The sequence below is a fragment of the Motacilla alba genome, chromosome 4A (genome assembly GCF_015832195.1).
Source record: "Motacilla alba alba isolate MOTALB_02 chromosome 4A, Motacilla_alba_V1.0_pri, whole genome shotgun sequence".
Lineage (NCBI taxonomy): Eukaryota > Metazoa > Chordata > Aves > Passeriformes > Motacillidae > Motacilla > Motacilla alba.
The window spans coordinates 18,096,080-18,106,510 of NC_052045.1; the positions used below are offsets into that span (position 1 = coordinate 18,096,080).

The window sequence follows — 10,431 nt, forward strand, 5'->3', positions numbered from 1 at the left end:
AGGCACAGAAGAGGAAGTTACAGAAGGCAGGGTTTGGCCCGCTGATGTTTCTTAAGCGCCCGTCACGGATTTCAGAGGACAACCTTTGCTCTGGGTGTTTATTAATTGTCCCTTCTCACCCGGGGAGAGGCCACGCTGCAGCCTGCACACAGCTCTGGACTAGGTCTGCTCTTCCGGAGCTGGTGCCAAGGTGCCCAGCAGCTCAGGGGGTCCAGGAGAGCTGGAGAGGGACTTGGGACAAGGGATGGAGGCACAGGACCCAGGGAATGGCTGAAGCGCTTGACCATCAGTTACTCGGTGTTATCATACCCGGTGTTCCCATCTCCAGCTCTTCCTCATCTTCCTCCTCCGACCAGCTCAAGCTGTCATCAGAATCCTCATCCTGCACAGCCCCAGGCTCCTCTGTGTTTGCAGCTTCCTTCTCTTGCTCACCACAGGACTGCAACTTGCTTTGGGGGAGCTCCAGCCTGGCCCAGGAGCCAGGGCTGGCTTTGCAGAGCGTGATCTCCACCTTGGCTGGGACCATGCTCACAAAGCTCTTCTCCACATCAACGGTCTAGAGAGTGGGGAAGGCACAGTGAGCCGGGCAGGGGAGGGCAGGCAGCACACGCTCAGCCTTCCCCTTACTGGCAAAGCCCTGCCAGAGGAGAATCTCCTCCTGTGCCAGGAGAAACCTGGGCTGCAGCTGAGCTGAGCTTCACATTGTTGAGTCTCAGCAGCACCACGGCACTCGTACAGAGCTCAGGAGAGCTCAGCTTGCCTCAGCCGCACTCGCAGCTGCGGCACAGCCTCTCCCCAGCAGCGAGTGTGCTGAGACACAGCCATACCCACAGCTGTCAGCCCTCTGCCGCCTGCAGGCACAGCCAGCGCCAGAAATACAGACGAGAAACGCACATGCAAATTCCTGAGCCTCACTGCTGCTCCCCGGCCAGCAAGCAGCTGAAAAATCAGTCTCATCGCTCAGCCCGCAGCCCGCCTGCAACTCACAGCAGGATTGTGGGGGAGACAGGGACCTGCCGGGCCAAGGAACATTTGGAACAGCCTGGGACCAAACCCAGAACACCTATAGGGCTGGCAGGGACCTCCAGCTCCGACCTTAGCCCTGGATCAATCAGTGCAGTCACCTCAGTCTCCTCACAACCCCTAAGGCATTTCCCAGCAGAGATGGCCATAAATGCCTGTATCTGGGCAAGCCAGCCCAGGATGAAAAGCCCAGGCTACCTCACAGAACTGCAGCCCAGCCCCACGCAGACTGCTGGAACAGGGAAATCAAAGCAAACAAGATCTTACCCCCCAGAGCTCCAGTTCTGCCTGGAAAATCTTATTCCCTTCAAAGATGACATGAGCCTCAAGCTGAAAAATCAACAGAAAATTATCTGAGAGGGTAGCACAGCACTGCCAGAGATCTTCCCCGAGACAGTGCAGATGCCTTTCGGCACCATAGTGCATCCCACATCCTGGCTCCAGTATAATGCTCCAGTGATCCCCTCAGCACCTGGCAACATTTCACCCCTTCCAGAGCATGACAGGTTCACCTCTGTCACAGGTCAAGGGACCCAAAGCCAGCAAATCCACCCACTGAAGCTGAAAGCCAGAGCTGCTGGGCAGATGCAGCAGCGAGGCCAGCAGACTCTCAGCTCAGGGATGGCGGGTTGGCAGTGCCAGCCCTGCTGGTAGCAACAGGCCAAACAGGCCACCAAAGAGCACCAGGCACCCAGCTGGCTCCTGGGTCTGCAAATGCAGGTGGGCCATGAGAGTGCAGACCCCCACCCCACTCACCACGGTGCGATTGGCCTTCACGCTGCTGAGGGCAGGCAGGGGGTTCTTGGCATAGACTGTCACCACCACCTGGCTGCCGGTTTGGTGCCAGTCCTGCCGGCACTGCACCGCCTTCTTGTCCTGCCGAGGAGAGGAGCCCATCACGGCACAGCTGGGGCTCAGGCACCGCCCCAGCAGAGGGCACGTCTGAGCCCCAGGACGCTCCCTTGCACATCTCTGTGCTGGTTGTTCAGGCTGGCAGCAGCTAAGCAAGAGTAAACCCTGCCTTTTGTGCAGGTTTTCGAGGGGAGATGGTTCGTGCAAAGGTGGGCAGCCCCTGCCATGCTGTCTATCCCATGCAACATGGGACATCTGTGCTCTGCTTGGGGTTCCTTCAGGGCACTCTTAAGATCAGAGACATCTCTTCTAGTTCCAGAGTCACTCTGCTGTGCCCAAGCTCCTAAGTGCTGTGCCCAGTCAGGAAGCTCAGCCTGGAGGGCAATGCAGGGGCTGTTACTGGACATGATGCCACCATGCTGCATTTGGGAGTCAGAGGAGCCCCAGCTGGCCACGTTTCACCTTTTACACCGTGTCAGCACCACAGGCACTGACAGGCCTGTGTCCCCACCAGCTCATTCTGATCAGCACAAGGAGACAGATGCCCTGCAGCCCTCCACACTGCCAGCCAAAGAAATGCTCCAGGAGGAGTCCTGGCCCAGACTTAGGTGACAATTAGCACGAAACATCTGCATCACATCACAGTTCATTCTCTGCAGCCTCCTTTACATTCAGGATATGTTCTCTGCTCCAGAACAAAGAAGAGATTGGGCTCAGAGAGGGTTGCTGGGAACAGTGCTGACTCAGAGGAACACAGTGCACTTTCAGGCTTATCCTGGGCTGCTTTGGTGCAACTTTCCCAGCTCAAGCTTGTTTCCAGTCAAGAACTTTCCTGGGGAAACTTACAGACACAGTATTGAGAATTGGAATCTTGTCCCCATTGCCCTGCCACAACACCATGTTGGCATGTGGATGAGATCCCTCCTGAGAAGCAGCTGCAGAGCAAAAGATTTATTAAAGCCAAATTCAGTTATCTGCTATCATCTGTCAAAGCCTTTGGGTTTGTTTTTTTTTTTGTAGGAGTTTTCCTGTGCTCAGCCACCTGTCTCCATGTGGCAGCCTGCAGTGCTGGCTATGCTGTGTCCAGGGCCAGGTCCTGCCTCGTTCAGATTTCTGTTGCACATCTGCCCATTGGGTGTGAGAGCTGACACATGTTGTGAATGCAGAGCAGCATCTTAAAGGGCAGATGGGTGAAGATTAGGCATTCAAACCTGTGCAGTCATCTGTCAGCAGTTTTGAATATTAAGACAATAAAATGCAGAAACCTGTGTGAATGCAGAGCAAGGGAAGGAGCACTCTCAAATGCTAATAATGTCAATTGCTTACATGAGTTGCCTCTGCTGAGAGCCCCCTTACCTTCTTTTCTGTCCAGCAGTGACACCCACGGCTGCAGCCTGGCTGCTCCATGAAGGCACTGAAGTCCGTGGTTTTGATTCCACAGCAGCTCCAGTACTTCATCCTGAGGAGGGCAGGGTGACCTGAGTGGGGTCAGGAGCAGGAGAGGGGACCACAGCAGGGTGGGGAGGCAGAGGGGCTCATAACCAGGAGCTGCCTCTGCCCACCTGTGCCCTTGCAGGGTGTCACCCACGACTGCAGTGCCTGTGCTGTTGGGGCCACACAGCCTTGCCATGCAGCACTTTCAGCCCGTGGCAGGGTCACTTTGCTCTGGTAAAGGGCTGTTTCTTACCCCTCATGGAAGACAGGAACGCCAGGATGAAACGTACAAACCTCTGTGTTACTCTCTGGGCCCTGGTAGATCTGTGGAGAAAGAAGCAGAGGAAAGTTCTATCTGTGTCTCTGGCACAGGGTAACGTGGCACAGGTGTCCCCTCATCAGTGCCCATCCCTGTAAAGGGCACAGCACAATGCCCAACATCTCCCGTTGGCCAGGTCCAGCATCTGTGAAGATTCTCTCTGGGACCATGCCCAGCCAGCAGGCCAGCACTTGTCCCTGCTCCCTGCTGGCAGGGCAGCCACCCTGACCTTGCCAGGACCACAGTGTCAGCCCTGCCACCCTGCCAGCAGCCCTCCTGTACCCTTCTCCCAAATACAGCCTGCTCCCAGACCAAGGCTTGGCAAGACAAGGACAGTGGGCACGTTTAGACACCACAGAAACTCACTCTGAGGTGCAGGGGGTGATTTGTCATTGCTGTCCTCTCCTCTCCTTTGCAGAGCATGTCAGCCTTATGGCCTCATCTGCCACAAGGCTCCCCACTCCCTCGCTGCTGCTTTCCAAGCATCCCATCCCTGCCACAGCTCAATCCCTCCCACTCATCCTCGAGGCAGGCAGTGCTCCACAAGGCAGCCTCGGGCAAGAGAGAAATTGGGCCGAGCTGCTTCAGTTCAACGCAGGTGGGAATTGTTCCACATGCCCAGTCCTGAATATGTGCTGCATTTGCCTGCAAGCAATCAGCAGCAGTGAAACACAAGTGCACCACCAATCTGGAAGCCTCTTGCAGGAAAGCGGGTGGGAGGTGACAGAGGTGGCCACTCCTAGGGTGGGATGAGAATATGGAGCAGGTGGGCACTGCCACCTTCCGCCTGCTGATACCTCCCCTGGACCTGTGATGCTCCTGGAGCAAGGCGCAGGAGGGTGAAGGTACTCACTGCCAGCTACTCACCGCCTTGCAGGCTGCGTTCTTGCACCTGGTGCCAGCTCTCACCTGGGCAGCCTCCTCACCTGTGTGAGCAACACAACTTCACCCAGGCCACACACTGCCCATGCCTGCCCCCAAATCCTCGCCCAGCCCTCTGCCAGCTCCCCAGGTGAGCACACACCATCCCAATGTGCCTCCAAGATGCAGTTTTGTAGTTTTGCAGGTAGCTGAACATGCAGCACTCACTGACTGCCCTGAGCCTGTCATGCTAAACTCCCTGCTGAATTTGCCACGTGCAACCCCAGTGCTATCCATCAGCTTGTCCCTACCTGTACACCTGCTCTCGAGTGTCTTGTCCTCAGAGGACACGTTCAGTTTCTCCAGTGCCTGCTCCAGAGACCTGGATACTTTAATTGGCAGCAGTTGTCTTGGTTCATCAGAGCTGGGAAACAGCAGCACCAAAGGCCAAGAGGGTTTTTCTGTGATTTAAGTGCCATTGCCTCTCCTGAGAGAGCAGCAGGGCAGGACACACACAGAAGTGACACAACAGGACAAGACTGTTAGCTGAGCCTATCTCACCTTGGTCTTTCCCGCAGCATCTTCTCAGCTGATTTTGGTCCTTGGACAATGAGCTCCTTCACTGGTTTGGCCTTTGGTTCATCTGAGGTCTTCTCTTGGCTGCAGGGCTCAGGGGGCTTCTCCTTGCTGTGAAACCCCTTTGTGCATCCCTGAGCAGCAGAGACAAGCCCCATGACTGCTTTGTCTTCAACCTGGTGGCTGTTCCCAAACCATGTGAGTTTCCTTTATGAGGTGGCTCAGTGTCCTGCAGAGAAGGGTTCTGACCTTGCACTTTGGGAGCAGTACCCTTGCTTGGAGGGTCCTTGGAAGCAGATACAAATCCCTGGCTGGCAGGGGAAAAGGGACATCCCTGACACAGGACAGGGATGGGACAGGACTGGGCAGGGGCCAGAAGGAAAGGGTGGAGGAACAGCGGGTGCATTCGGGCTGGCAGGTCACTCACCTTTATGGAGAGGAACTCAGAGAAGTCTGTCGTGCGTTTCTTGCAACAAGACCAGCCCTAGACACCAGGACACAACAGGCTGGTCAGGTGTGGGCAATCCTGCTGGGGACAAGGTCACTCCCCACGGCTGCAGCCCCAGCTGCTGCCCCGCTCACCTTCAGGGCATCGTGAAAAATGGGGACACCCGGGTGATACAGGCAGGAATCTGAAAAGGGAAAACAGGGCAGAAGTTTTCAGGAGAAGAAATCCTGCCCACGAGCCACCTGCGACAGCCAGCAGCTCCAGAGCCGGCTGCAGAGCCAGCTCCTGCCGTACGGGCTGCCTGCGCCGGGCTCGGCTGTAGCACGGCAGCCGAGGCCGCGCTCCGGGAAAGCAGCGCACAACTCCCGTTCCCTCCGGAGCTCGGAGAAGGAATTCACTCACCCTCGGCGTTGCGCTCGGGATCAAACCTCTGCCCGCAGCCCTTGTTGTAGCACAGCGAGGCCATGGCTCGGGCTGTTGGCAGCGTCCTTCACTCCTTCCAAAGCAATGGCATCGGTCTCGGCCCTGCCCGGGACCCCTGCGCCTCCCCCGCCCGCAGCCCGGCGCCGGAGGTGCCTTTGCCCGGCTCTGGAGGCAGCTGGGAGGCGGCTGGTAACCGGAGACCGGGCTAAAGATGGACAGGGCAGCTGACGGGGCTCGGCGCCTGCGATATGGCCACAGGCATTTCTGGGCTGGCCCTGTGCCCGGCAGAGGGAACGGGCACTGCAGGGCGGCCCCAGGCCCGGGCTGTGCGGAGCTCCTGTCCCGTGCCTGCCAGGCGCATCCCTCTCGGAGGCACGGCAGCGCCCGGGGCTCATCCCTGAGACTGAAGGGAGGACATTTCCCAGAGTCACGGGGGAAAACTAACTCGTGCTGACCGCCCCCAGCCGCAGCAGGCACAAGCACCTGCTAAACAGGGGCACCGGCAGATCAAGGCTGTGCATGTGGCCCAGACATCTTTTAATGCTGGTTTTGTGCAGCCCAGGAGTAACGGAGTGGTCCAGGGAAGGTTCTTGGCCAGATGTGAGAAGTAGGAGACAGTGATTACGTGGGTGATTATGATTAGATTTATGGCTAATACAGTTTTTAAATGCAGTATCTAAACAACAACTCTACCATCTATTACAAAATATGGTATATACAAGAATGGTCTCTCCCTTTGAGTCACAAGCTTCAGGGAGACCCACTCACTTTCTAAACTCCTCGGAGAAATCTCAGTGTGGCTCAGACCAAATCTCAGATTTGGTTACAGTATTTGACTAAAGGATTATAATATTCAGGTTTGGCTAGAAACATAGAGATTTACAGTATTTGACCTTGCAGAATTCACAATTACAAAGCTATAATGCAACTTTGGAGCTGCTTTAGAATTTTACCTCTGTATTTGACCAGATTTTACAGTTTTTCACTACTCTTCCAAAAGTGAGTACTCTGTGTGCTCCTTGCATTCTGGCTGGACATACCCTGCAGGTGTCCCCAAGAGGGGCAGGGATGACAAACACCACCCAGAAGCTGCCTGTGACCTTGGGAGAGCAGTTTGCATGGTTGGTCCAGACTCCAGCAGCATTTTATACCCTTCTGCAGGTCGATGTGCACCACAGTCAATCACAAACAGCTCAGCTCCCCCATCTCTGGAACACAACAATCATGCAAGCATTCAGTGAGTTCCTCCTGCAAAACCTGCCTGATGTTTTCATCTTAATTTAGGACAACCCACGTTGCCCAGCAGAGATTGTGGAGAGGGAGAAGGAAGGATGCACAGACAGACTCTGATCTGATTATCTTCCCTTGTCATCACATCAGGGATGAAAATTGCTCCCTGGAAGATCACTGTAATCATAGAAGAACACAAAATATTACTCGGGTCCCCTGTATGCAGAAGGGGTTTGCTCAGCACCCCTGCTCCCCTTCTGGGACTTTAGAGTTTTCCTCTACAAACAGGAAACTCTCCTGAGATCAAAGGTTTTACTTACTTCCTCTTAGAGTCTAAATCAAATATTTTCTTTGTGCTGTTCCTGTTTGCAGGGACAGCTGTTTCCTGGGTGCTGCCCTGACCTCCATGAGCACACAGCATCTGGGGACCATTTCTGTTCAGAACTGGGGTTGATATAAGTCCTTGGCACTATCAGACAGTACAAAGAACAAGTCCTGCAGGCAGAAGATGCCCAGGGAGTCTATTCAGGAGGTGAGCCCACAGGGGCTGCCATGGATGATGCAATTCCAACCCTGTCCTGCAATGTTTGTTTAACCTACTTAATCCCTCTACAAAGCCTGAAGAATTTTCTGTCATTCCAAGGGTATCTCCAGAGTTCAGAGTTAGGCTGAACTGTTGCCAGAATTTTGGAGTTTATCAGGGAGAAGAATCCAGATTATTTCACACTGTCCTGCTACTTTATCTTCAGCTCAGTTCTGCCACCCCCACCTTGAGATGCCCCAGGCAGCAGCAACATCAGGCTTGTCCTTGTCAGCTCCTTAGCAAAGAGCCAGTCCTGCTGCAGGGGAGGGCATGCACACTGTCACACCTCTTTGTAGCCGGGTCACCCGTGTACAAACCTACACCCACCCAAAAGCTGGGAGGGAAACAGGAGGGCAGTGCAGAACTTGTCACACCCACACGATCCATGCGGCTCTAAAGCACTGCACTGCCCCAGGTCACAACTGACCCAACAGTCCCAAAGGTGGGTAAAAAAATCCTGCTGGCATCCAGAGCCTCTTAGGTGAGAAAGATCACTGGGGACCCAGGGAGCTGGGCAGAGGCCTGGGACAGGGGAGTTCGCTGTCCTGGGGGCTGAGCAGAGCTATAGTGTTTCAGATCTCCCTGTTCTTTCCACGAGCTGTCAGCAAGGCTGCAGCTGTCACCGACCCTGTGCCAGTGAGAATATGGAGCTCAGGTTACCCTGCACACCTCAGAGGAAACGCCAACAGGCTGATGTGGCCGACACACATCACAAACAGCAGGTACCCTGGGGGGCTGGGACAACTCTGAGCTCTGCACCTGAGACAGGAATCGAGCTCCCAGCTGCCAATTAGAGTGTTTGCTTTATGCACACTTAATTCCATATACAACAGATCAAAAAAGGAAGTAGAAAAAACAGAATAAATTATTCTCAAACCCAGCTGAATGTGTTTGCCCTTGAACAATCAAGGTCCGTGTAAAACAGCCCTGCAAGGCCCTGGGGAGAACATGCTGGATACCGCCAGGGAAACAAACCCAGCTCAGCCCCGACCCTTCAGTGATTCAGGATGCTCTGTGGAGCCAGGGTAGCAGCAAAACACTGCAGTACAAAAGTACAGAGTAATTCCTCCACATAAAAGGCTTGTTAGGTGAAGGGATATCCCTGAAAAACATATTACTGCTATGTATGCAGCAGACAAGATTAATGTTTCATTGATTTGGGCAATAAAATCTTTCTTAAAAGAATATGCGTTGAGCAATTCTGCCTGGTCATTCTTCAGATAGCACTGCTAAGGAGTTATGTAGCACCTGTCCAAGGGGTCTACACTGCTTGTACTCAACAGTTCAGAGAACAGGTTAGAAAAACACCAGAAAACTACCAGAAATGGGGGTATGGGCTACCTCTCCATTCAAGACCACTGCTTTTCTGCAGTCTGGAATCTGGAAAGTCTGGAATTCCTAATGCTGCAACACTTCAGTCTCATTGGAGAATTACAACCTCACTGGAACCAGCTATCCAGCTGATAAGGATTTTCTCCCTGTAGTTCAGCCAGTGTCTTGCTCCAGAGGAGTTGATTCGCTGTGGTGCTCAGTGTGAAGGCACATGCAATATTCCTCATCAAAAAGCGCCCTTTAGTCCTCAGTTGGAACCAGTCCTAAAAGAAGAGTTCAGTCTACTCCTAAGATTGAGTTTTATATCATTAGCTGGCATCCTGAATCAAAACCTGCTGGATTAAATACCCTGAACCGGCAGCGAGTGTAGGGTTTTAGCACTTCTCCCTTTGAGGGTCCTGTTGCCTTTATAGCAAGGTCACTGTGAGCTTATTTAGAGCAGAGTGGCCAAACTGAAGTGAGGGAAAGTGCCCCAAAACCAGTGCTGTGCCTGGCCGAGCTCCTTGCTTTCTCACTCTCTTTTTACTTATATCTGGCACTAGGTACCCAAGTCACGACCAAGAGAAGAGAGAATGATGGCTCCATTCAGCAAGGCCATAGAAAATCACATCTTCCTTCTTTCAGCCCCCAAAGGTAGCTCACTGGAAAAGTGGTTCAGCACAGGCCATCACTTGCAGCTTTCTGTGATAAATTAGAGCTCCTAGTGAGAGGCACCATGCCAGGAAAAAAAAATGAAATGTTTGTCTACTGCCTTGGTATGACAAAATTATCCACATAGCAGCTGGATTTTTCATTTATCTTTGATTTTTGCAAATGCACTCACTACTTAGCTGCATAAAGCACAAGTTGTAACGTCAGAAGTCCACAAACGATGTGGGTTTAAAGTTAAGAGCAAAGTGGTAAAACCAAATTGCTCATCAATCCTTGGTGTGATACAAACTGATACTGGAAAACTGCATTTTAAACCCGCTGATCAAATATGACAGCAAAAGGCAACGGTTTATCCTCAGAAGAGTAAAAATATTTCATCAGTCTGCAATTACATAATAGCCAGCACTCTGGAAAGGCATGCAGAGGGAAGCATTCCCTCCTGCACAGCGGCTGAGCCTCAGCACAGCAGTGCTGTGAACAGCCCAGCCTCAGGAGATGCTCTCCTTACCTGAAACAGGCAGTGCAAGCACCAACACCAAACCCCAAGGTGCTCCAGCCAAGCAAGGAACTGCTCTGGAGTGAGGCAGCCTTGCTTGCTCCTGTGCCCAGCTGTAAATGCTTCTAACTACAGTCAGCCTGTCCCTGACATGCCTCTGAAAATCTAGTAAAGGTTTGCTTTGCCATTTCCTTACTCAGTCA

General features: G+C 53.3%; 1 protein-coding gene across 1 annotated transcript; it reads right to left on the reverse strand.

Annotated features, from left to right (window-relative positions):
* Positions 1–69: 69 nt before the first annotated feature.
* Positions 70–6,126, reverse strand: ITGB1BP2 (integrin subunit beta 1 binding protein 2). The gene is made up of 11 exons (XM_038123164.1): positions 5,916–6,126; positions 5,648–5,697; positions 5,493–5,549; positions 5,051–5,199; positions 4,801–4,913; positions 4,496–4,554; positions 3,563–3,633; positions 3,232–3,334; positions 1,780–1,899; positions 1,291–1,353; positions 70–556 (listed from the first exon to the last, which is right to left on the reverse strand). Exons 1-11 carry the CDS (start codon positions 5,977–5,979, stop codon positions 287–289), a joined length of 1,119 nt encoding a protein of 372 aa, XP_037979092.1. The 5' UTR covers positions 5,980–6,126; the 3' UTR covers positions 70–286.
* Positions 6,127–10,431: the final 4,305 nt, after the last annotated feature.